Raw genomic sequence first — 25,483 nt, forward strand, 5'->3', positions numbered from 1 at the left:
ACATAGATTACACCACTTTAGCAACAAGAAACTTTTGAATATGCCATTGTACTGGCATATTAAAGATATGGATACATAACAACATTGAAAAGTTTGATGAAAATGTATGAAATAATCCCAAGAATTATAGTTCTTCAAATGTAAAAAGCTATTTGGATTATCTTAAAGGAGCAATGAAGTCCTCTCAAAGTTTAATGTCACTCTTCAGACAAGTACAGACATAACACACTTCTGGAAAGGAATATTCTTTATCATTCTGCACAAATTAAAATACAGTGCAATAATCAAAAAGAAAAACATTATATAATTGTTACATTGGATGAAGTTTTTGCCATTTCTTCAGGAGAATGACTCTTGATGACCTCCTTGATGAACTGTTCAAGGGCAGTGAAGTAACCCTGGCACTGCCATGTATCATTATGAGTTCCATCAGGAAAAATGGCTAATCTCTTAGTCCGAGATGGAGAGAGTTCATAAAGTTGCTTCATCATTACTGGTGGAATTAACTGGTCAGACAGTCCAGAGATGAAAAGAGAAGGCATTCTGCACTGAGAGATTTTTCTGTAGGACAAAAATTTATTTTTGTAGCACCATAAAGGAAGGTAACGCATTGGAAAAAAGGAAAATAAAGTGCTGGCCATATGTGGTATGCTTAAAAATGTGTTCTCCACCATAATGGCTGAAATCCTATGTGAATTTTCAGAAGCCAAATGAATAGTCACTGCTCCTCCCAAGGAACGGCCAAAAAGAAAAATTTTTGTTTTGTCAAGGTCAGGTCTAGTCATCACATAGTCTAGCACAGCTTCAGAATCTAAGTAGAGTCCTTCTTCACTTGCTTCTCCTTCACTTTTTCCGTAGCCTCGATAATCAACAAGCAAAAGATTAACTTTGAGGTTAACCAACATAAGCAATGCATTTGGTAACCTGTGACCTATGTTGCCTGCATTCCCGTGAAAATAAATTATAGTTGGGGAATAGGGTGAATTGTCTCCAGTGTATCTTATCAAAATAAGATTTAGACGCACTCCATCTTTGGTTCTGATGAAAATGTTCTCATGTGGAATACCAGTGGGCATGGGAACATAAAGGCGTGAAGAAGATGGCTGTTCTGGAAAATAAAGCAATACATCCTGGAATTTATATAGAATACCTGCTATCGATATGAATATTAACAAAAGTAAGATAATGCCTCCATACAGATGAAAAGTCACTATTAAAGGTAAAAGAGAAATACGGCAGAGAGCCCAAGACCATGAAGCCAAGGCTATTAGCCATCTTTCAACAAAGTTCCACAGCATCCAGGGCTTTTCCATTGTAGCTCTCTGTAAGTACCCTAAAGAGAAAGAGAGACAGAATCAGTAATTCAACATATACTTATTATTTTAAAAGTTAGATCCACGAAATAATAAATTATGGTACTAGCTGAATCCTTGGAAGCCTACATCAACCCATCCACAAACCGACTGCTCTAATTCCCCTAGTCCCTTCTGTTTTCAACAGCCTCCTTTCTCCCTCCGCTGCTATATTTATGAAACACAAATATTCGTCAAATTATATTCATTCTTTTTAAAAAGTGCTTATTTTTTTTGTGAGGAAGATCAGCCCTGAGTTAACATCCATGCCAATCCTGCTCTTTTGGCTCAGGAAGACCGGTCCTGAGCTAACATCTATTGCCAATCCTCCTCATTTGTTCCCCTTTTTCTCCCCAAAGCCCCAGTAGATAGTTGTATGCCATAGTTGCACATCCTTCTAGTTGCTGTATGTGGGACGCCGCCTCAGCATGGCCGGGCAAGTGGTGTGTCGGTGCATGCCCAGGATCCGAACCCAGGCCACCAGTAGCAGAACACACGCACTTAACCGCTGAGCCACGGAGCCGTCCCCTAAAAAGTGCTTATTTATTGCCAGGTATTTCATTCATGTATTCTCCTTGATATGACAGAAAAATAGGTTGATGCCATATTCCCAATATTTTATATGAAGGAATAGAGGCTCAGGGACATAAGTGGATTGGCCGTGGTCCCAGTTCTGCAGGTAGAAGAGCCCAGAGGCCAATACGCAGGATTCCAAAGCTCCTGGTGCACCCACTGGTGAGCTAGGTAGGTTGAGGGCAATTTGTTTTTTTATTGAGGTATAACTGACACAATATTATATTATTTTCAGGTATACAACATAATTTGATATTTTTATATATTGCAAAATGATCACTACAATAAGTCTAGTTAATATCTGTCACCATACATAGGTAGAAAATTTTTTTCTTGTGATGAGAACTTTTAGGATCTATACTCTTAGCAACTTTTAAATATGCAATACAGTATTATTAACTACAGTCATCACGTTGTAACTGGAAGTTTGTACCTTTTGATCCCTTTCACTCACTTCCCACCCCCTGCCTCTGGCAAACACCAATCTGTTCTCTGTATCTGTGGGGCTTTTTCTGAAAGATTTCACACATAATTGAGATCATATGGTATCTTTTTCTGTCTGACTTATTTTGTTTAGCATAATTAGCATTTTAACAATATTAATTCTTCCAACCCGTGAGCATGGAATATCTTTCCATTTATTTGTGTTATCTTCAAGTTCTTTCATTAATGTCTCATAGTTTTCAGTGTATAGGTCTTTCACCTCCTTGGTTAAATTTATTTCTAGCTATTTTATTCTTTTTGATGGAATTGTACATGGGATTGTTTTAATAATTTCTCTTGCTGATAGTTCATTATTAATGTACAGAAATACAACAGATTTTTGTATACTGATTTTGTATCCTGACACTACTGAGCTAGGTAGATTGAGGGCAAATTTTATTAAAGAGGTAGTTATTAAAGTCTAATCTAACCTATCAAGACCAACCTGATATAATTTGTCAATTTTCTTCTTCACATTATAGAAAAAAATTATAACTAAACAAACTAGGATAAGAAATAAATATCTTCTATCTGGAGGTTTTCACAGCTAAACTTAAAAAATTATTTACATTAACCACTGAATTCTAATATTGTATTATTTTAAGAAAAAGTTTAATCATTTGTCTTTCACATGTGATTAAAAAGAAATTTTAGACTGCTAGTGTAATGAAATATGCAAAATCTTGTATACATTCCTTACTGCAATTCATACCAGTGAGTCAACACAGAATAAGGCCATAAACACTTGGGGGATAAGTCTGAAACAAAGATACAGCAATTGTCCTTGAGAACCAGAGATAAATAAAGAAAATGACTTATTGGAAAAAAAATTTTTTTAAATATAGCTGAAAAATATAACTGAAAATACAGAAGGAAAGCTATCAAAAGTCAATTTTTTTATCAAATAAAAAAAGTTTATGCATGTTGTCTTAAGGCAAAAGAGGGGAGATATAAGTTCTCTCACACAGTAATCTACTTATATATTTACCAAGTTTTAAAAAATATTAAATTCTCTTTTACTAACAAAACTATTATAAAGAAGTTATTCTTAAATTTAACAAATAATTTTTAATGACTGATTTTTAAAATTTTGCTGTATGTCATAAGCCAATAAAGGTGACATTTTAGTTCATCGATTAGATTTAAACACTGAAAAAAAATCATAAAATCAAGTTAAATTAGATTGGTTATAAAGTCAATGAGTTAGAAGATTTAACAGATTTGATTTTTCACTATTATTTCAAGAAACATATTTTACTATTTTGCTAAACATAGACTTTCACATTTGAATTCTTGTTCAAATGACTCTCTTTGAACATAAACCAACAGCATAGCATTTTTCTGAAGTTTCTCAGAAATCAACACTGCCACCCAGTTGTAGCAACTTTTATTACAATGAGCACTATGTTAAAATAGAGAAAAGCAAGTAGGCAAAGTAAAACAAAAATCCAAGCTTAGAAACTAGAGAAGCTCAATACCTGAGCATTAGGTGTCAGACCTGGTTAAAAACCAGACTGAAAGAGGCTGCACTACAGCACCAAACAAGGCAATTACACTGAATCCTGAACAAATGCTCCAGGTTAATAATCAATGCCTTTTATAATTTATGACTGCTATTTATCAACAGCTTAAATTAGATACGGCTATTCTATATCCCTTTTTTGTGGTGGGTGTGTCTCAAGAAAACATCTGGTCACAAACTTTTCGTCTAATGTTTATATAATTTTATTTTTACTTTTTTTAAATAAAGTGATATCTGAATGATTTTCATTTGTATCCAGAAGTTGTATTGGGGAAATTTGAAAACAGACTGGCATTAACTTTGTACATCAAAATAAAAGAATTTTTGTGTAATGATTAGGATTAAGAAGGTTTGGGATATAAAATACAAATAAGCACTGCACTATTTGGAAAATAAGATACCATTTAAGATATTTCTTTAGTGAAAAATTTTATTGTTTTTTTCATAGTCAAGCCAATCATGTATGACAGAGGAAACAGAGAGATGAATAACTCAAACATCATTTATCTGGCTATATAGGAGAAAAAAACACTAAAATTCCATCACCCTTCAAGTCTGCTCTACTATTTGCTGAATAATCTTTATTCACTTATTTCCAGTCTGAATTTCCTTTTCAGTAGAATAGGAATTTAAAACAAATGCCTACATGTAAGGCTGGTCAGCAATATCAAATGAAATTAATTAAAAGAAGCATTTGTAAACTGCTATAGATACATTAACTTTATTTGCCTTCATGACTAGTATTTCTGGCTATACTACTACGTTCTTAATCATGTTCCCCCCAAATTAACAATATCAGAATCTACCATGCACCTACCTATAGGACAAAAAATAATCTAGAAATTTGATAAGCGCATGACAGAGCCCTCCGATAACCTAGATAATTAGGAGTGAACTGACTCAATTTTCAAATTAAAGTTCTTATAAAAAACTACTACAATACGAGGATAAAATATGAAGCTCCTAATATACGCACAAGGCATATTTTGAAAGTCATACACACACACACACACACATCTGTATAGATTAAATCTGTATAGTTATAATTTTTAATTATTCAAACTTTGAAAAATCATCTTTTTATTTAAGTAGCCTCTTTCATTTCTAATTTCAACACACAATACTGAATTTAAATCTATAAGGCCAGGGACTGTGTTTCTCTTTTTCACTACTGAATCTCTACTGGGCAGTATACCACTTCACATATACTGGACCAAAATGTTCTTTAAATGAACAATCCAGCAATATATCTGAATTATTAGACTTCTAAGAAAACATAACTATATTCTGAACACTGAGTATATATGTTTAAGACTAGACATCAGAAAAATGGCATATTTGAGTCCATTATTGGTTAGAAATAACATGGATTACACTTGCAGTTTTCCACAAAGCATTCCTGAAAAGTCACCTTAACTGACTTTGTGATAAACAAACATTATCTTTCAATGGATTGTTAAACTGTGGAAGTCAGAATAAAAGTCAATTTATTCTGAGGAATATCAAATATAAGTCAATTTTAAGGATAGGTTAATAGAAGCTGCCCTGTGAGTGTGTGTGCATGTCTTCTCTTTAATACTTTCCAGCATATTTGTGGTTTAGAATGAGACCTCCACTCACAGACTGCTTTATTTATTTATTTTTGTGAGGAAGATTAGCCCTAAGCTAATATCTGTTGCCAATCCTCCTCTTGTTGCTGAGGAAGACTGGCCCTGAGCTAACATCCATGCCCATCTTCCTCCACTTTATATGCAGGTCGCCTGCCACAGCATGGCTTGATAAGCAAGGCGTAGGTCCGCACCCAGGATCCGAACCTGCAAACCCCAGGCCTCCAAAGCAGAGCGTGCAAACCTAACTACTATGCCACTGGGCTGGCCCCCAGACTGCCTTATTTTTACCTAACCCAATTTGCCAATAATTTCTGCTCCCTAGTCTATATCATATCTCCATGCTCTTAAAAGAACTGGAACAAGCAAACTTAATATAGCAAGAATTTTTTATGTACTGAATTTGCTTAAACTATCAGCAAAGTAAAATTACTAGCCATCTCCTGAAATGTAAAAACAACTTCACGTAGATCCAGATGTTATGAGAGTCAATGAAAATGAACACTTCCTCTAATACATTCCACTGCACAGATCCTACAGCTAGCAGTATAAAAGTTTTTATTTATTTTGTCAATAAATTAGTGTGAGCAAAGGGTTAACCTACATGAAAAAAAATGACCTCTGGTTAACCTTCTAACACTGTTTCCCTGGAAACTTCATAAAAGTGGGATATCAGACAAATTTCTAAGCAACATTTTGTGTGGTAAACTTGACCCCTACTGGTGAGCTAAATCTAGATTAAGCAGACAGTGAGCAAGACTACACAGCCTATCGAAGTGGGAAGTATCAAGCGGGGCTTCTCTAAGTGGGATATGACTTGTAATTGGTGTGTCCTTTGCTGAGTCCTGGACGCCACGCCCATGTACTGTTACAAAAGATATTGTTTCCTGTGGAGCATGAAGCAGCTAGGTGATGCCTGCTCCCCCATGTGTCATCTTTCACTCAGGAACAACACACCTGATGCTGACATGCTGGGTCTTCTACCCCATCTCTTTCAACAAAGTGGAGAGAGGCTGTCACCAAGGGTGGTCTACCGGGTCTTGTGAGTGTGAACGTCCAGCTGAACCCAAGACCACTGCTGCTCATCACGCAGACTAATGGAGGCAATTAGTTATCCCTTGAAGTACATCCAAGGGGCAAAACATTTACGAAATGTGTTGTCATTAGAGATGGATTATTTGCCGGGTTCTTCTGCACACTGAAATGCATTTGCTGATAACATCTGAGCATGATAAACAATCAAGAGAACCGGTGAGTTTAATATACTCAAAGTTAAATCAAACTTTATACTAATTAGAAGGGTTGTTTAGAAGGAAAGAACACTAGACCTGTAGAGCATAGAAAATTAGTCATCTAATATCTTCTCATCTTCCATGCTTCTTCTACATTAGTATGTTTTAAACCTCATGCTTACATCTGAAATATCTGACATTCCTATTTCTCAATTCTGCTTTTTGCTATGCTATCACACCAGCTCTCACACGTCAAATGTCTCTAAACCCCGTATATCTGTGGCTTGAACCAATGCTCAGTAACTCCTCAACCACTATCTGAGAATCTGATGCATGAGCTCTCATAACGATCTCTCATAAAAAGTTAACCTCGCTTGCTAATAAACCCAACGGATTTTTCTCAATCCACATTCCAACACCACATCCCTAAGTGGTTCTAAAACACTGACTCTTCCTCAGGTTCCAGCATACCCAAATTCCTGTGTTCCGCCCTCTGACCTACCCCTAAATGCCGGCATTTTCCAAGGTCCTGTCCACTTACCTGCTTTCCCTCAGCAATTTCATTCTTTCTCATGGCTTCAACTATCATACCTGTGTACAAATTGTTAACAATATCTACTCCATCTACAACCTCAATTTATCTGTTCCTTGAGTACCTGATGCTCCATTAACATCTCAAACTTACCTAAAACTAAGCACATCCTCCTCCTCACCTAATGCTTGGCATGCTTCATATTAATTATGAACAAAAAAGCATGACGTGTAAACAAATACAATTTTTAAAAACACAGGATTGATTCTGGGACTCAATATGTAACAATATGTAAACTGAAATTTAATTATGTGTTATAGTATCAAAAGCAGACACATTAGTATAACATGCACAGGTCTTGTATTTGAATTAAAAAAAGTCAACCTATAATTTTTGTGCTTCTTTTAGATGAAGTGGTTAGAGGTGTCACACTGATATTAGTAAGCAGTTCTCAAAAAACAATCTATTGAAAGCATGATTAATTTTTATCATAATGTATAGACAAAGTAGATATAATTACAATTGTTTTCCTCTTAAAAGAACAGTTCTGAAATGCCACCAACATCTTGATACACTATATAGTGTAGGACTTTGATCATATGAATGCAATCTGATCTTTATAGGTCTTGTGATGAGCATCTGGAGAATTTTATGGTCCTCATTAACTTGTTTTGTTCATCTTTAGTGCTCCATATGCTTCCTGTCTTTAAATATTAACCCATTATGAGAATACAATAACCAATTTAAGACTAAAAATAAAAACAATTTAAAGCCGTGAAGCTGTCAGAACCACCACGCTAGCTACAGTGTTAGCTGAGTGCTAAGTCAACTGAGGGAGTGATGGACACACTCATCTGATCTCCATTACTCACCTCATGGGCTCCCTCATAGATGTCCTTGAAGGACCGCAAATGGTTCCATTTCTCAGGAAAAATATCTAAATAACTATTCTATAAGCTGATGCTTAAGAGAGATCAATAGTGAAGTTATGTCAATAACTCAATGATATGAGTCCTCAGAATACAACACAAGGCGTCAGCGGAGCTCTCAAACAGCCTGGACCACTGACTGAAGCAGTCCCAAGGTTGGTTTCCCAGCCTCATCAGCTCCCAATGCATTCTACCATGCTATTTAAATATTAAAGACAATGCCACAAATATATGCAAACATCTGCTATATGAATCATAGTGCTCAGGCACTACAGACTATTTAAAAAGTATAAAGGTATAGTCCTTGTTCTCAAGTAGCTCATGACCTACTCAGGAAACAGACATGGACATGGATAACCGTTCATGTCTAACATAAGTTCATTTAATTATAGAAGAGACAAAGAAAATCAAAGCAAGATCACCACTGTCCTTAAATATAGCAAATGAAAAACAAAACCTTAACTATATGTCCTTCATAACATAATTTTAGTAATCTCTGGATTTCATCATGCTTGATTACTTATAGAAACCAAGCGGAATTTTATGCAAACTTTTTACAAAACAGGACAAAGCACAACTCTAGGGTTAAGAATTTCTCCTATTTCCATCAAACAGCTGTCTATGCCACTTATTTTTATTCATTTAGCACAATTACTCACAGGAACTGGGAGTATTTAAGCATAATCTAAATAAACACTTGGCAAGAATCATGTAGAGGAAATTAGAGCAGCTGAACTGGATGAACTTCAAGGTCCCTATTAAATCTGAGATCTTTCCATGGCAGTGGTTCTCAAAAGGTGTTTGCAGACTCCTGAGGGTCCCCAAGACCCTTTCAAGGGGTCTTCGAGATCAGTATTACAGTTATACTAAGACATCATTTGCCTTTTCACTGTTTGACATTTGCACTAATGCTGCAAAACCAATGTTGGGTAAAACTGCTTGTGCCTTAGCAAGAATCAAGGCAGTGGCACCAAAATGTGGAGTCATTGTATTCTTTATTACCACAAACTCCAGGAAAGGGAAGAAAAATTAGTTTTAGTTAAAAATGTCATTGAATAAGCAGTAAAAATCACTAATTTAATTATATCTTAACCAATGAGTACGTATCTTTTTAACATTTTGTATGACAAAATGGGGAGGACACAGAGAGCACTGGTGCTGCGTTCTGAAATACACTGGAGCTGTGAGCTGAACTAGCTGCTTTTTATAGGTGGCACCATTTTTACTGAAAAAAACAACTCACAAACCATTGTTATTCAGACTTAGGTGTTTGGCAGACATCTGGAAAATGAATGAAGTTGCCAATAGCTTCCCAGGACTTGAGACTTTTCCGATGGAATCATGGTGGTCATATTAACAAACATGATTTTTGATAACCTATTAAATGTGTCAATATTTGGAAGAAATCTACCAAACATGGCAAACTAGTATTTTCCAAACGGCCGATCAATGATGTCACAAAATCAAGCATGGGTAAAAAATTCATTATTAGAGAAATCAATGGATTTTAATGTAATAGAGATGAAAAGTTCTTTGATTTGGGTTTCATATTCCATGATGTAACTGAGCTTTAAGAAACTATCACCTGTTCAGTATTGGAGAAATATCAAAGAATAACCACAATTATCTGAAAAGACTAGTAAAATACTCCTCCAATACTTACAACTACAAATTTGTGTGGGCCTGATTTTCTTCATATAGTTCACCTAAAACAACCTACCATATGAGAGTGAATGCAGAAACATGATAATCTGCCTGTTTTCTATCAAGTCGACATTAAAGATATTTCCAAAATGTAAACAATGCCATACTCCTAATTTTTTTGCAAAGACAGTTGTTAATATGTAATGGATTTTTTATTTTTATTTTTAAATGATAAAGTTATATACACATCTTCCTGGTTTTAAATGATAGTTATACAGAGATCTTCCTGGACTTACAATGGGGTTGTGTCCCAATAAACTCATCATAAGTTGAAAATATCCTAAGTCGAAAATATATTTAATACACCTAACTTACCAAACATCATAGTTTGGCCTAGCCTAACTTAAACACGCTCGAACACTTACATTAGCCTACTGTTGGGCAAAATCACCTAACACAAAGCCTATTTTATAATAAAGTGTTGAAGACTTCCTGTACTGTATTGAATACTGTATTCAAAGTGAAAAACAGAATGGTTGCATGGGTAAAAAAGGTGGTAAGTGTATCAGCTGTTTACCTTCGTGATCACATGCCTGACTGGGAGCTGCAGCTCCCTGCTGCCGCCCAGCATCACAAGAGTATCACAGTGCACATCACTAGCCTGGGAAAAGACCAAAACTCAAATTTCGAAGTACAGTTTCTACTTGAATGTGTATCGCTTTCACACCATCATCAAGTCAACAAAGCCTAAGTCGAACCAATTTGTCGGAGACCGTATGTATTTTATAAACTCTCAGTTTTAATTTCTAACACAATAAATATCTCTATATAGCCCACATATACAAAAACTCTTTGGAGTTCTCAATAATTTTTAAAAATGCGAAGGGATTATGAGACCAAAAAGTTTGAGAACCACTGTTCTATACTGCCTAACCATATAACCTTTTGCCTTCTTCCCCAGAGACTTGTCTCCTTCAAATTAAGAATGATGTACTACATTAATTTAAATCTTTTGTACATTATAGTAAATACAGGTTACTAAAGCTTGCTAGATGCTGGAGGAGAATTATCTCCAATAAAAACACCTAACACTCTTCAGGTTCCCAAGGACCATAAACATACAACAAGCTTTAGAGAGACAACCTTTCAGCCTGGGAGAGGGCCCAGTATCCCCCTGAGCAAGGCTTTTACCCAGTAAGTGCTGCTTTGCACATCCTCAGATCACTAGCCAAGTCCACATTTAAATGTGGGGACCCGTTTTTTATCACTTTTTTACTTTGGGTCTGAGTTTCTACATTTGTAAAAGGAAGCAGTTACCTGAATAATCTGTAAGGTCTACAAATTCTATTTTACAGGTGACAGAGAAAAATTAAAGGTAGAGTTGGAAAATAGGCACTAGATTATAAACAATATCGTCTTTACTAACTTCTACTATACTAGAAGGTTATTTGACTTTTAACAGTAATTGAAAAGTTAGTAAGAAAGGTAAGTATGCACCTAAGATTAAAAATAGAAATCTCAGATGTGCAGCTGTAGTGATTTTATATTTCAACTGACGTTCGTAAAATATTTTATTCATCATACACTTTCAGTGTCCTTCCCAGACCACTATTGTCAAAGTAATATATTTTTAAAGAGCAGACAGTTCAAGTTGTAGAAAATAACTCCAGTCAAACAATCTTTACATAGAACAACAGACACAGTATGTGTCAGGAGTAATTCACGGGAGAGGAGAAAGAAAAGCCGGAAATAAACATACAAGGAACTGTCATGAGTTTCCATAAACTCTAGTGTTTTTTCTTTATGTTGTTAATGGAACTCACGTTATTTTCTCCAATAAAAACTAACGCCAATGATGGCAAACAGTACAACAAAGATTAATCTCAAGTCTAGAGGACCAACCACCTCAAGCTGTTCCTTGTCAAAGAATATTACTGCTCTCCCTCTGAAGTTAGTAATCTATTCAGATCAGTTCTTTATCCAGAAATATTTTATCCAAAAATTAAAAATAAATAAAAAATAACTACTTAAATATACCAAGAACTAAAACTCAAACTATGGGAATAGATACATTTTAATTATTATTGCCCCAATAACTAACAGAGTAAATCGGACAAATATGCTATTTTCTCAGTCACAGATAAAATTACATTTTAATAAAGGAAAAAACTCTCTCACAAAAAAATATTAAATGCTAATTATTCTAATAATTTTTAATTGCAGAAGTTTACATTATATTGCAGTGTATACTGATTTACTAATTGCAGTGTATATTGATCCACTAACAATTAAAAGGTCTTTGAGAATTACAAAACATGTTTTACCCACATACGATTTAAATATGAATTCCCTAAAAACAATTTGACTAAAGGTTAACCAATTATAAATACAATTAAAAAAGTCCTAAGTCATAAATGTACTATTATTTTTAAAGGCCCCCAAGTCCATCTTAAATTGATAATTTTAGGAAAAGCTTATTTAAAAATAAAAACTGCTCATACATTAAAAAACAAACCTACAAGTGACAGAACAGCATGTAGTTTCAGGAGAAAACTGTAAAAAAGTGGAAAGCAAATTCATGTGTCCTTCCTAACATCTACATCACAGGGGAAGAATGAGGATCCCCTGGTGCTCATTAAGTACCTCGGGGGAATTATAGCTTCCAATCACATTTCAAGTAATATAGCACTCAGATTCAGCCTTGCTGCAATATATCTCCTTTTCTACTAAGCACTGGGAAGTTAAGAAACCATGCCAGCTGTACAGCTGAAATGAAAACACAAATAGCTGCTATCAGGGTGTTGGAGACACCACAGAATGAATTATCTATTTCCCTAATGGTTACCCACATGTCATCAATAATGAAAAAGTGTGTATTAATAGTCCTATGGGACAAATGAACAGTAACTGCCTACGGAGATGTTGCATAGCAATTGAATAGTTCAGAGGGCATTTTAAACTGGAATTTAAATCTGCTTGAGCAGATAAATCTTTAACGTTATACTAGGCAGCAACAGAGTACCATTTTTGTGCCTTCCCCTTCATTTGAAGCATGGAAGACTTGGCAAACAGTCAACCAAGATGACAGATTATTGTTGCTATGGAAGCCAATCACAATTTGTTCTGAAATTATAAACATCTGTAAGAAATAAAATGCTTAAAAAAAAACAAAAAATGGATCCATAAGACTAAAAATGCAAATAATGCTAGAATTAAGTGTACAATGATAAAATCCAGGGAGTTTCCAACTTATGAAGGCGTAAAGTTCTAAATACTTTACTATAAATTAGATGGATGAAACAGAGAATTTATTTTCTTATAAAAACAATGCTATAACATTCTCAGGCTAGCTCATAAATGCATCTAGTTCGTGTCCTGGAAATCTTACACCTTTGCAATTCCAGTACAATGTACTGCTGTAGGAATTTAGACCTATTAGAAATGGTAACAAAGAATGTAATAATTTATTATGAAGTCTATCATATGAGGGGAAAAAACCTTAATTAGAAGAATTAGAACCTTTTTTAGGTCTATTCTTAAAACGGTTTATAAGGGCCTCAGACATTCCTGAGGTGATTAAAAAAGAATTAGAAAGATTTTAGAATCTCTGAGTAATAACTGAGTTCTAAATAAATAAAAAACAGAATAACAGAAATAGATTCCTCTGAGTAAGTGACAAGAGAGGGGAGATCACTGAAAAATACTAGGTTGGCCAGTTCCCTGCACCCACCACTAAGTCATACTGTGAACCCAGGACAACCTGGTTAGTAAATCCGCGCATGTGGATGCCAAGGAGCCTGAGGGGTGCCTGTGAAGGCAGGTGGTGTGCCGAGATGTGTACCTACAGATGTTCACACGCTGGCTTAGGTTCACCGTTCTTCCGTTCCTCATTCCAAAGTGACTATCAACGGGCAGTGTGGTGCAGGGGAAAGGAGAGTGTTTTCGGGCTTGGTCTGTTAATAGCTAGGTAGCTTTTGCCAACTCATAGCCTCCCTAAATATATGTTTCCTCATACGTAAAAAGGGGATGAAACACATCATTGAGAAACTGCTGAGATCAAATGTCATACAAAGTATGTTAATACAGGCAGCTGCTTCTATGCGACAACACGTAAAGCAGCTTATTACCTACTAGAGCAGAGTAAGTCAGAGTAAGGACAACTAGAAGTTCTACCACACTTGGATTAAATAACGGACGAGACGCACCGGAGAATACCTGAGTACTTGCACCAGGAAATAATTAGGGCAATGCCTTCCTTTTCTGTCAAAACCCAGCTCAGACAGCAACTCCTTCAGAAAGCCTTCCTGGACCTCCACTCCCTACTGCCAGCCACACCACATTCCGCAGTCTGTAGAAATGTACGTGGTGGCACGTACTACCAGAGTGTAATTCATTGCTTTACACAGACTGTGAGTTCCTGGACGACAGCGACTTCATCTTACTCATCTCTGTACTTTCAGTAGACAGCAATGCCTGGCACACAGTCAGTCTCCAGTAACAACTGCTGAACTGGGCAGTCTACGTCTTAAGTAGGACAATTATGACATAACACTAGACCAACAGTCACCAGTTCCTTTGCCAGAATAAAATTTAACCTTTTAGCAAAAGATACGTGATTAACCCGAGCATGCACGTAAGAATTAACCCATGCTAAGTGGAACCAGGAGGGGATCAATGAAAATCAAACACCCAAACTTAGAGCCCATACCCTCTTGCGTCTTTCTATTCGGTTACTGTGACACAGTAAACGCATGTCACAGGCATAAAAGGCTTTCGGCTATGACACCCTGAGTGTTAACACCAGTAACGCATTCTGCAGAAAACAGCTGTTGACAAACGGACTTCCACTGGACGGAGCGCTCCCGCGCTGCGCCCCGGACACCCCGGGCCTCCCGCCCCGGCACCCCAGGTGCGACCCCGCCGGCGCCGCGGCCAGACAGGACGCCTCCACCCGCGGACCCGGGCCGGGGTTCCGGCGCACCGCTCGCCCGCGCCGCGCGGGACGGTTCCTCAGCACGGTGCGTTCACATGACCGGAGACGCCCCCGACAGCGCGCTCGAGGGCGGCCCAGGCCCCAGTCCCGGCGGCTCCCGGGGCCGTCAGGGCGCGGCGCGCCTCAGTTTCCCCCACGGGCGTTTGCCGGTTTTCCCCCCGCCCGCAGGCTGCGGAGCGGGCCCGCCGGCCGCGCAGCCGCCACCCCCGGGCGGCGGTCCGGGTCCCGGCCCGAGGCCCCGCCGGCCGCCCCCGCGACGCCCCCGGACTTACTCAGACCCGCGCGCAAGCTGCGCAGTCGGCCGCGGACACGGAACCAGGCGCCGCGCAGCAGCTTCCCCCCGCGCCGCTTCCGTCGCTCCTCATCGTCCTCCTCCAGCCCAGGGGCCGCCGCCGACGCCACGGTCTACCCCGGAGCTCCTGGGCGCCGCTCTCGGCTCCTCCACTTCCGGCCCACGCTCGGTGTAGCCGGCAAATACCCCCGCCGGCTCCCGCATCACCTGCCTTCCGCCCTCCTCCCGGGAGTGGGAACCCGGCCGCCCTCCTGGGCATGCGCAGAAACCGCGGCCAGCGGAGTCCCCGCGACGGTGGCCCGGACGGACAAGATACCTTGGCGCTGGGCCGCCGACTCGCGGGTATTGACCGAGAGCACGACTAGCGGGGCCGAGGTGGGCTGCCCCGCGACTTCTCCGCCCTCGGAGCACCGGGAGGCCTCCCGCCCCGCATTCCAGGCCCGGGAGTGAGAGCGCGGAGCCCGCCAGGTCTCTCTGCGGGACGCAATTCTCGCAGAAGACAGTGTGCCTGCCTGATAGGATTGTTAAGGGTATAGGGAGTGAGTTCCAGTACTTGAGGCGCTTCCAGAACTATTTTTCTTTTTTGATCTTCTCTGGACCTAGCCGTCTCCTACCGCTATCAGAGGGGACCCTCACGGGCGGATGCAGGTGTTGTGCGGTCCGAACCTTAGAGGATTTAGAGGGCCCTTTTAAAGATTTTATTTATTTATTTTTCCCCCAAAGCCCCAGTAGATAGCTGTATGTCATAGCTGCACATCCTTCCAGTTGCTGTATGTGGGACGCGGCCTCAGCATGGCCGGAGAAGCGGTGCGCGCCCGGGATCCGAACCCGGGCCACCAGCAGCGGAGGGCGCGCACTTAACCGCTCAGCCACAGGGCCGGTAGAGGGCCCTTTTAAAGAAAAAGAATGCAACATTATCTTATCTTTGCAAATTTTCTCGAAGCACAAGACCACGGGAACATCGTTAGGGGGCCCCCAGGGCCTTGGAAGTGGCCATTCAAATGGGCCTCTGAAGTTTGAGCTTCATTAGCTTCCCTGTCATCTCCCCTGGGCACCAAGTTGTACTGAACTGTTAAACTCATACTCACAGCAACTCTAGCAGATACTTAATGAAAAACTCTTGATTCTCTTTGAACCAAGCGTTGGAATGGCTGAAATACGGTGGTAAATTGGAGGCTGGGATTGGAATCGGCTTGGACTTGGTCTAGTTTCATATTCATGGTTCCTCTCTTATCACTAATACAGTGTAGTATCTGACATTGCAGGAGCTCAGTAGATGTTGAACAAGGTACAAGTGTACACAGACAAGTGCCCTCTCATAAGATTGGCACGTGGGGGTCCTCTAACTTAACACCATCGGGTCCTCCTCCAAGGTAAATTGATAATTAAGTTGAATAGGAGGTAGAGAAATTACTCAAAACAGTATCATGTGACTTTACAACTCCGTAGGTGATTTCAGAGAAATATTTAGAAAACTCAGGTGTATTAGACGTACAAAGAAGTTAATTGAATGTTATTGGGCTAGAAGGAGCCCTAAGTCTAGCTCTGCTACAAACTTGTGCTGTGAATTAAGTGTCTCAGTTTATACAATGAGGTTTTTGTAGATTAGAGAATCCCTAAGGACACTTAACAGCTCTAAAATGTTTTCTCAGAGCCTGTTGCAGCAAAATTTCACTTTCATTTTAAGGCAAGAATATTTTATGCTAAGAGGAAATAATTCTAAAAGTTGTTACCCCCACCCTTTATGAATAATTTCTCAATTCTTGGTGAAGAGGACAAGCCATAACAAAATATTGGTAGAAATCAACAGCGTCTGGAACGTAGGAACAAACTGGGTTTGTTTTCATTTCTCAATCCTGCATACTTAGCACAATTACTATATCATAGTAGGTGCTCAAGAAAGGTTTGTTGAATTACTTTATTTTGGATCCTTGAACAGATACTAGAAGAGTCCATAGTTGATTTCTGGGCATGCAACTGTTTGTTTATGTATTATGAATTACAAATTATGTATGATTATGAATTATGTGTTATTTCTGCATTAAGAGACAAGAACTCACATCACAATTGCACCATCATGAAAAACAAATAGGAAAGGACAGCCTTAAACAATTTTGCAAAAGCTTATATTTCCATTTAAATGAAATAACAGACGTTTTGGGAGGGAAATGTCCTCTTCTCCCCTGGGCTCCTTCATAACCAACCAGCGAGATGAGTGTTGGTACCACTGTTTATATACAGGGAACACAAGTCTGAGAGGCTGTCCCTCGCTAACGAGCAGGCCAAGCAGAGAGGGGGCTCAGGCTCATGGTCCCAGTGAGAAGCCAGTGCACAGTGTTCTTGGGTCTCGCTCAGAGACGAAATCCACTCTCGTGGGTCTGCTCCTTGCAAAGAGCACCTGCTGCGGCGGCTAACGGGAGCAAGTTTTTGTAGTCACACTGTAAGCGGCGCTCCCTCGGGTCCTCCGCAGCCTTGTAAAGTGGGCGGTCCTCCCAGTGCCCACCCCGGCCATCACTGCGCTTGCGCACATTATCCCCATGACGTCATCCCCCCGCAGGTGGCGACTGCGCCTGCGCCCGCAGCAGCTGGCGGAACCGGCTCCTTGGGCTCTGGCTTCCGGTTAGGTGACGGCGCCTGTGGCCCCGGGTCTGACGCGAGGTTTGTGCGGCGGCTCGGCCGGGGAGGGGCTCGGAGTCCGCGGAGCGGGCAGAGGTGAGGGCTGGGCCGGCGGAGGCTGGGCAGGGTGACAAAGCAGGAGGCGGCCGTCTAGCGTCTTGCCAGTCCAGCAAATGCTTGTGGTCTAAGAAGTTAGTTTTCTTCTTCGTGGACTGAAGGCCCTTCCGTTCCCCCGCCCGCCGGGGTCGCAGGGGAGGGCGCGGACCACCTTGGCGACCGCGCCGCGGCGGAAGCCGGGTCTTTGGTTCAGGGCTCTTGATCCAGACCCCCACCCCCGGGGCGTGGGGCGAGGGGACTGGAGTTTCTCCCGCGTTTGACTCTCGAGAACCGTGGTGGCTGCTTTGATTGCGTACGGTCTGATTCCGACGACCACCCCGCCACTGGGGACGAGAGGTGACGAGGTCTGGCCAAGGCCGGGATTCACCTGGGGTCTGTTGGGGGTTTGGGGGCGGAGGAGTGGTGAGGACCCCTCCCGTGATTTTGCAGGATTTTGTGGAGTTGGAGGGAATTGCTTTATTTGTCTTCTTACGCTTTGTCTTTCGTTAACTTTCTACATCCCACAGCCTTCTGACCTTTTCTTACCGCTAATTTCTTTCTGCCCAGATTCTCCCAAAATGTCACAAAGTGCAGGGGAAGGTAGGCTACTGTAAACCCTGTGTCTTGTCAAGAGTTGCAGGCTTCGATTGTACCGGTCACTTTCTCTCCAATAAAAGAGCACTGAAACATCTCCCGTATTCACTTAATGCAACCTTGCTAGTGGGTTCGGTTGTGTCATTTCAGGACAATAAAGGCAGCAGCTGAATGGATGATGAGTCACTCTTGTGAACTAATTACTTGTACTCGTTCTCTTGAAAGCTTTGCTGATCGTTATCAAAAAGTGGTGTCCCCCCTTCTTATTTGCTTAGTATTTTATTTATATGTTAAATGTCGCTTAGATCAACAAACATTATAGTGTTAAAATTGATCAAGGACTCACTGAATGCCGGTACTGTGTTAAGCACCTTCTGTAAGTTATCGGTTGTCATTCTAATTTCTGCATGGTTATTAACCTCATTTTATGCTTAAGGAAACTGAAGCTTAGTAGTGGCCCCATATCACACAGCTGTTAAATGTTAGAGTCCACAGTTGAACTCAGATTTATTGGACTCCAGAGCCTGTGCCCTAACCACTGACTTCTTTGTTTTGTTTTTTTGCAAATCAAAAACATCAGATAAAAACCTCAGAATCCAGAAAATAAAAATAGCATATAAAAAGTAGTGGAAATCCTAATATTTGACTTTCTATACAATTTTAATAAGTAAAAATATTTAAGCCTATTCATTTTATGCTAATTTTGTAATCCTTGTTATCTCTGTAACACTTTATGATGCATGTGTATCCACATCATTGCTTAGATTTCAACCTTGTTATAAAGTAATTTGAGTCTTTGCCTGGGACTTGAGGGAAACTGGGACTTTGGGACCATATAGAATCTACAGATAGATCAGAAACTGTATACTAATTTTGAACATTCAAAGAAGTATTTCTTAACATACTTCATTTTATATACATTATATATAAATTGTAAATGTAATGTTATATGCCATGCCGTACCAGCTTGAGGGAGCCTGTTTGGAGATGTTGGACATTGAACATTCCTAACCAGGTGGTACAGTCAGTTATGCAAATGAGACAGAGTGAGGGGAAGCAGTTACTGTAGTCAGAGATAAAAGTCTGAGGAACGGGGTCTCTCGTGGGTTTATCTTTTGGTCTAACCGACTCAGTAGTAGTTGGGTTTCCTTTGTCAGGAGTCAGACTGAGAAGTGCAGCATTTTTCCCCATAGGCCACCAAATGGCTGCGTGAAATTTGCCTGGTGCGGTCATAGCTGCTGAATGTTTTTAACAAGACTGAATCCCACCAGGGGTTTTGGGTGTGTGTTTGTAACTAGCTCCTGGCCTTCCCTAGTGTGCTTTTCCAGGAACTCAACTCCAGGTATTCAGGAATTCATTCAGCAACCAAACTTGGTGCTGTTGGCACGAATTACAACACAGTTTCTGACCTCCAGAGACTGACAGCTTAGTAAATGCGGTGCCGTTATTGGCCATTCGATTTCTTGTACTAGATGTTAGATAATGTAGCCTTGTGCTGATAGTGTGTGCAATTGTCGTTTGTTTGCTGAGGTGGAGAATCTCGTGGTCTCTATGCTACATGGCACCCATTCACTGTGAATCTGCTCTGACTCTGCTCTCTGGGTGACATAAGATGTGCCAGAAGGTGTCTGAAACCCCAAGATAAAACAAGGTTCGTACTCCTGGAGCACACATTTTTACTTGAAACCTTTTTTGGAAAAGTTAATTTTAGTATTACGTAGTTTAAACTGTGTCAACGTAGCTCTGACATCTTATAGATTCTAATGAAACCTGCCTGAATATCTAAAACTTCAAAGAAATTTCATACTTGTAGTGACCACTTGAGGAAATATTCTAGACCCTAGCCCAGCAAGGTACCCATTATCTCCTCTCTGACCTCAAAAGATACTTCAGTGAAAAGCTCTGTCTCGTGACATTTTACTTTGTTTTATTTTTATTTAAGCACTTAGCATTTTATAACTGGTTCCCATTACATCCCTTTTTCTTTACAGAATGTATGCTCTCTTAAGGCAGAAAACAGACTGTGTGCCCACAGCTTGGTGCTTGGCTCATGTGTAGTCAGTGAGTGGTTGGGGCATAACTGGCCTGGGAATAAGAACAAAAAAATGTATGAATGAGTTGCAATTTATAAAACTGTAAGTAACTATGATAAAATAGAGTTAAAAGAGAGGTCAGGTGAGGACTTCATGGGGAGGGTATTTTGAGTCAGGTTTTGAATGTCGAGTGATTTGGCACAGTGAGGGGTTAAGAAGCGACAGTAAGCACAGTCATAGGCTTTCTTTGGCTGGAAGAAGAGGATGCCTATTTTTTGTGAAAGGCCCTGTCTATGTAGGAGTTCAAACTTCCTACCAAGCCAGATTTCAATTCAGTGAGCTAGTGATTTGTTAAAAACATCTACTTCAAAAAGTTTTGTTTCTGGTGCTGTGTGGTCGTCTGACAGAAAAGGAGGCGAAATAGAAGGAGAGGCCTTACCTCAGAAGCCCAGAAATGAAGTGAATTGAGGCTGATTTGTTTTTCTGTTATCATTAGCAATATTCTTTTGCATTATGTGCTGAATAATTAAGGAATGGAATAATTAATTCAATGGAAGTTGGAATTTAGGGAGAAAGATAATTAAAAGATTAATTTCAGTGTTGTAAATATAGGGAATGGGGCTGGTGATACTTTTGATAATAAATACTAAATAGGATTGAAGTAAAAGAGTTGATTTTCATTAAATGTAGAGGTTGAAAAGAGACATCGTTTATAGCATTGGTCTATTTTCATTTAGCAAATATGAATAAACATTTATCATGAACCAGGCACTCTCTGAAGGTCTTTACATTAAACATTAATTGTGTTTTATCTTTTACTTAATGTTATTCTCTTTTTGCTTTATTAGTTAACCCAGAGGATTCACTATCGCTTCTATGGCTGCCTCACAACCTTCACAGACTGTTGCATCGCACGTTCCTTTTGCAGATTTATGTTCAACTTTAGAACGAATACAGAAAAGTAAAGGACGTGCGGAAAAAATCAGACACTTCAAGGAATTTTTAGATTCTTGGAGAAAATTTCATGATGCCCTTCATAAAAACCAAAAAGATGTCACAGACTCCTTTTATCCAGCAATGAGACTTATTCTTCCTCAACTAGAAAGAGAGAGAATGGCCTACGGAATCAAAGAAACTATGCTTGCTAAGCTTTATATTGAATTGCTTAATTTACCTAGAGAAGGAAAAGATGCCCTTAAACTTTTAAATTACAGAACACCTACTGGAACTCGTGGAGATGCCGGAGACTTTGCAATGATTGCATACTTTGTGTTGAAACCAAGATGTTTACAGAAAGGAAGTTTAACCATACAGCAAGTAAATGACATTTTAGACTCAATCGCCAGCAATAATTCTGCCAAAAGAAAGGACCTAATAAAGAAGAGTCTTCTTCAGCTTATAGCTCAGAGTTCAGCACTTGAACAAAAGTGGCTTATACGGATGATCATAAAGGACTTAAAGCTTGGTGTTAGTCAACAAACTGTATTTTCTGTTTTTCATAATGATGCTGTTGAGTTGCATAATGTCACCACAGATCTGGAAAAAGTTTGTAGGCAACTGCATGATCCTTCGATAGGACTCAGTGATATTTCTATCACTTTATTCTCTGCCTTTAAACCAATGTTAGCTGCTATTGCAGATATTGAGCGAATTGAGAAGGACATGAAACACCAGAGTTTCTACATTGAAACCAAGCTAGATGGTGAGCGTATGCAAATGCACAAACGTGGGAATGTGTATCAGTACTTCTCCCGAAATGGATATGACTATACAGATCAGTTTGGTGATTCTCCACAGGCAGGTTCTCTTACACCATTCATTCATAATGCATTCAAACCAGATATAGAAATCTGTATTCTTGACGGTGAGATGATGGCCTACAACCCTACTACACAAACATTTATGCAAAAGGGGAACAAGTTTGATATTAAAAGGATGGTAGAAGATTCTGATCTGCAGACTTGTTATTGTGTTTTTGATGTATTGATGGTTAATAATAAAAAGCTAGGACGTGAGACCCTGAGACAGAGGTATGAAATTCTTAGTAGTATTTTTACACCAATACCAGGTAGAATAGAAATGGTGCAAAAAACACAAGCTCATACTAAGAAAGAAGTAGTTGATGCTTTGAATGAAGCAATAGATAAAAGAGAAGAGGGAATCATGGTAAAACATCCTCTGTCCATTTACAAGCCAGACAAAAGAGGTGAGGGATGGTTGAAAATTAAACCAGAGTATGTAAATGGACTGATGGATGAACTGGACATCTTAATTGTCGGAGGCTATTGGGGTAAAGGTTCACGGGGTGGAATGATGTCTCATTTTTTGTGTGCTGTAGCAGAGAAACCCTCTTCTGGTGAAAAACCATCAGTGTTTCATACTCTCTGTCGTGTTGGCTCAGGTTACACCATGAAAGAACTGTATGATCTGGGTTTGAAATTGGCTAAACACTGGAAGCCTTTTCATAAAAAAGCTCCACCAAGTAGCATTTTATGTGGAATAGAGAAGCCAGAAGTGTACATCGAGCCTTGTAATTCTGTCATTGTTCAGGTTAAGGCGACAGAGATTGTCTCCAGTGATATGTATAAAACTGGCTGCACGTTGCGTTTTCCACGAATTGAAAAGATAAGAGAAGACAAAGAGTGGTATGAATGTACGACTCTGGATGACTTAGAACAGCTTCGAGGGAAGGCATCTGGGAAGCTTGCATCTAAACACCTTTATGTAGGTGGTGATGATGAACCACAAGAGAAGAAGCGGAAAGCTGCCCCAAAGATTAAGAAGGTTATTGGAATTATCGAGCACTTAAAAGCACCTAACCTTTCTAACATAAATAAAGTTTCTAATATATTTGAAGATGTGGAGTTTTGTGTTATGAGTGGAATAGACAGCCATCCAAAGCCTGATCTGGAGAACAGAATTGCAGAATTTGGTGGTTATATAGTACAAAATCCAGGCCCAGACACGTACTGTGTGATTGCAGGTTCTGAGAACATCAGAGTGAAAAACATAATTTCTTCAGATAAACATGATGTTGTCAAGCCTGAGTGGCTGTTAGAGTGTTTTAAGACCAAAAGCTGTGTGCCCTGGCAGCCTCGCTTTATGATTCATATGTGCCCATCAACAAAACAACATTTTGCCCGTGAATATGATTGCTATGGTGATAGTTATTTTGTTGATACAGATTTGAACCAACTAAAGGAAGTGTTCTCAGGAATTAAAAATTCTATTGAACAGACTCCTAAAGAAATGGCTTCTGTGATTGCTGATTTAGAACATCGATATTCCTGGGACTGCTCTCCTCTCAGTATGTTTCGACACCACACCATTTATTTGGACTTGTATGCTGTTATTAATGACTTGAGTACCAAAATCAAGGGAACAAGATTAGCTATTACAGCCTTGGAACTTCGATTTCGTGGAGCAAAAGTAGTTTCTCATTTAGCTGAGGGAGTGTCTCATGTAATCATTGGGGAGGATCATAGTCGTGTTGCAGCTTTAAAAGCTTTTCGAAGAACCCTTAGGAGAAAGTTTAAAATCCTGCAAGAAGGCTGGGTAACTGATTCAATAGACAAGTGTGAGTTACAGGAGGAAAACAAATATTTGGTTTAAAGCTAGCTTTTCTAGTGAGGAGAGCCTCTGATCTGGCCCACTAGTTGCAACAGGTTACCTTTTATTATCTCTTAAAATTTATGCTTAAACAGTATTATTAGATATAGGAAAATAATAGTTTTAACTTTAGAGATAGAAAAGACAATGGCTCAAAGCCAAGAAAGAAAAATTCTTTTACCACTGTAGTATATGATGATTTTTATAACCAAGACGAAATAAGCAGTTTAAAACAAGCGTTTATATAATATCATTATAGAAATCTAGAATTTTGACTCAAATATTAATAAAATACATTTAGAAGATTTTAGAATCATTAAAAGTATTGACGTAAACAGGGTTTTCTGAAATCAAATCAAAATTTTAATAATAGTTTTTATCTAATAAAAACATTGCAAGAAAAAAAAATTGTTACAATTGGACTTGTAACATTGTGTCTTTTAAATTGAAAATTTCTCTTTTAAGTGAAATGTTGTAAAATTTATTTTTTAAGGCGAAGTTCAAGCTCATGAATAAGACCTTGTTAATGATGTCATTAGATAAATTAGGGAAATTGGATGGGCTTAGTGGTCTAAAAACTTAGATAATTTGATTTAAAAAAAAAAACTTGCAATTTTAAAAGTACTTGGCCCGTATTTAATTCTTTTTCTAAAATAAAGCATGTTTTAAGGAAAGTATTTTTATGTGAATTCATACTCCAGTATAAATAGTATTCACAAAGAGTGTTTTTCCTAGATGTAATGCATTGAGTAGGTGTCAAAATGGCCTGTGTATTATAACTTTCATTATAGAGAAGTAAATTGCTTTGACTATTTAAAATGATTTTTATCCTTATGTTATTTAAAGTCAGTGTATATAGTATATATTACGTCTGGAATTATATACCAAATTTTGGAGTATAGCCTATACATTTTGAAAAATGTGTGTTTACGTGACACCATTGACTTACTTGGAATTTGGTACCCAAGGAACTGTGTGTAGATTATTTGTAAGTAATTTGAAATTTTATCCAAACAGTGGAACAAATGTATGTAATTTTGTTATCTTTCTTAATTTAAATAAAATATTTAATATACTATTAAAATAATTTCTTACAATTTATTTATTTATTTATTTATTTATTTTGCTGAGGAAGATTTGCTGCGAGCTAACATGTGTGCCAACTTTCTTCTTTTTTATGTATGTAGGTCACCACCACAGCATGGCAGCGGATGAGTGGTGTAGGTCCACGCCTGGGAAGTGAATCCCAGGCTGCTGAAGCAGAGCACACCAAACTTAACCACTAGGCCACAAGGCTACCCCGCTATGTTTATTTTAAAACAGTTCATAGTAGTTATTTCAGTCAGATAGATGTTATGGTATCAGTATAATTTTTG

General features: G+C 39.0%; 2 protein-coding genes across 4 annotated transcripts; one reads left to right on the plus strand and one right to left on the minus strand.

The window, feature by feature from the left end:
• Positions 1–229: 229 nt before the first annotated feature.
• ABHD13 (abhydrolase domain containing 13) lies at positions 230–15,284 on the minus strand. The gene is made up of 2 exons (XM_087435861.1): positions 15,140–15,284; positions 230–1,333 (listed from the first exon to the last, which is right to left on the minus strand). The coding sequence occupies exon 2, from the start codon at positions 1,311–1,313 to the stop codon at positions 300–302; it is 1,014 nt and encodes a 337-aa protein (XP_087291987.1). The 5' UTR covers positions 1,314–1,333; positions 15,140–15,284; the 3' UTR covers positions 230–299.
• A 2,472-nt stretch (positions 15,285–17,756) lies between these two features.
• On the plus strand, positions 17,757–25,188 carry LIG4 (DNA ligase 4). Of its 3 annotated transcripts, XM_087435862.1 has the most exons (3): positions 17,804–17,871; positions 19,996–20,116; positions 21,347–25,188. In XM_087435862.1, the coding sequence occupies exon 3, from the start codon at positions 21,375–21,377 to the stop codon at positions 24,108–24,110; it is 2,736 nt and encodes a 911-aa protein (XP_087291988.1). In that variant the 5' UTR covers positions 17,804–17,871; positions 19,996–20,116; positions 21,347–21,374; the 3' UTR covers positions 24,111–25,188. The 3 variants fall into 3 exon arrangements, with proteins under 3 accessions (XP_087291990.1, XP_087291989.1, XP_087291988.1); XM_087435864.1 differs by lacking the exon at positions 19,996–20,116 and having other exon boundaries at positions 17,757–17,817; XM_087435863.1 differs by lacking the exon at positions 19,996–20,116 and having other exon boundaries at positions 17,786–17,871.
• Positions 25,189–25,483: the final 295 nt, after the last annotated feature.

This window comes from Ceratotherium simum, chromosome 10 (assembly GCF_057802395.1).
Source record: "Ceratotherium simum simum isolate JZ-2026a chromosome 10, ASM5780239v1, whole genome shotgun sequence".
Lineage (NCBI taxonomy): Eukaryota > Metazoa > Chordata > Mammalia > Perissodactyla > Rhinocerotidae > Ceratotherium > Ceratotherium simum.

What these genes read in the sequence shown, in the direction of transcription:
- ABHD13 (XM_087435861.1), bottom strand. Translation starts at nt 1,313, where the DNA reads ATGGAAAAGCCCTGGATGCTGTGGAACTTTGTTGAAAGATGGCTAATA.
- LIG4 (XM_087435864.1), top strand. Translation starts at nt 21,375, where the DNA reads ATGGCTGCCTCACAACCTTCACAGACTGTTGCATCGCACGTTCCTTTT.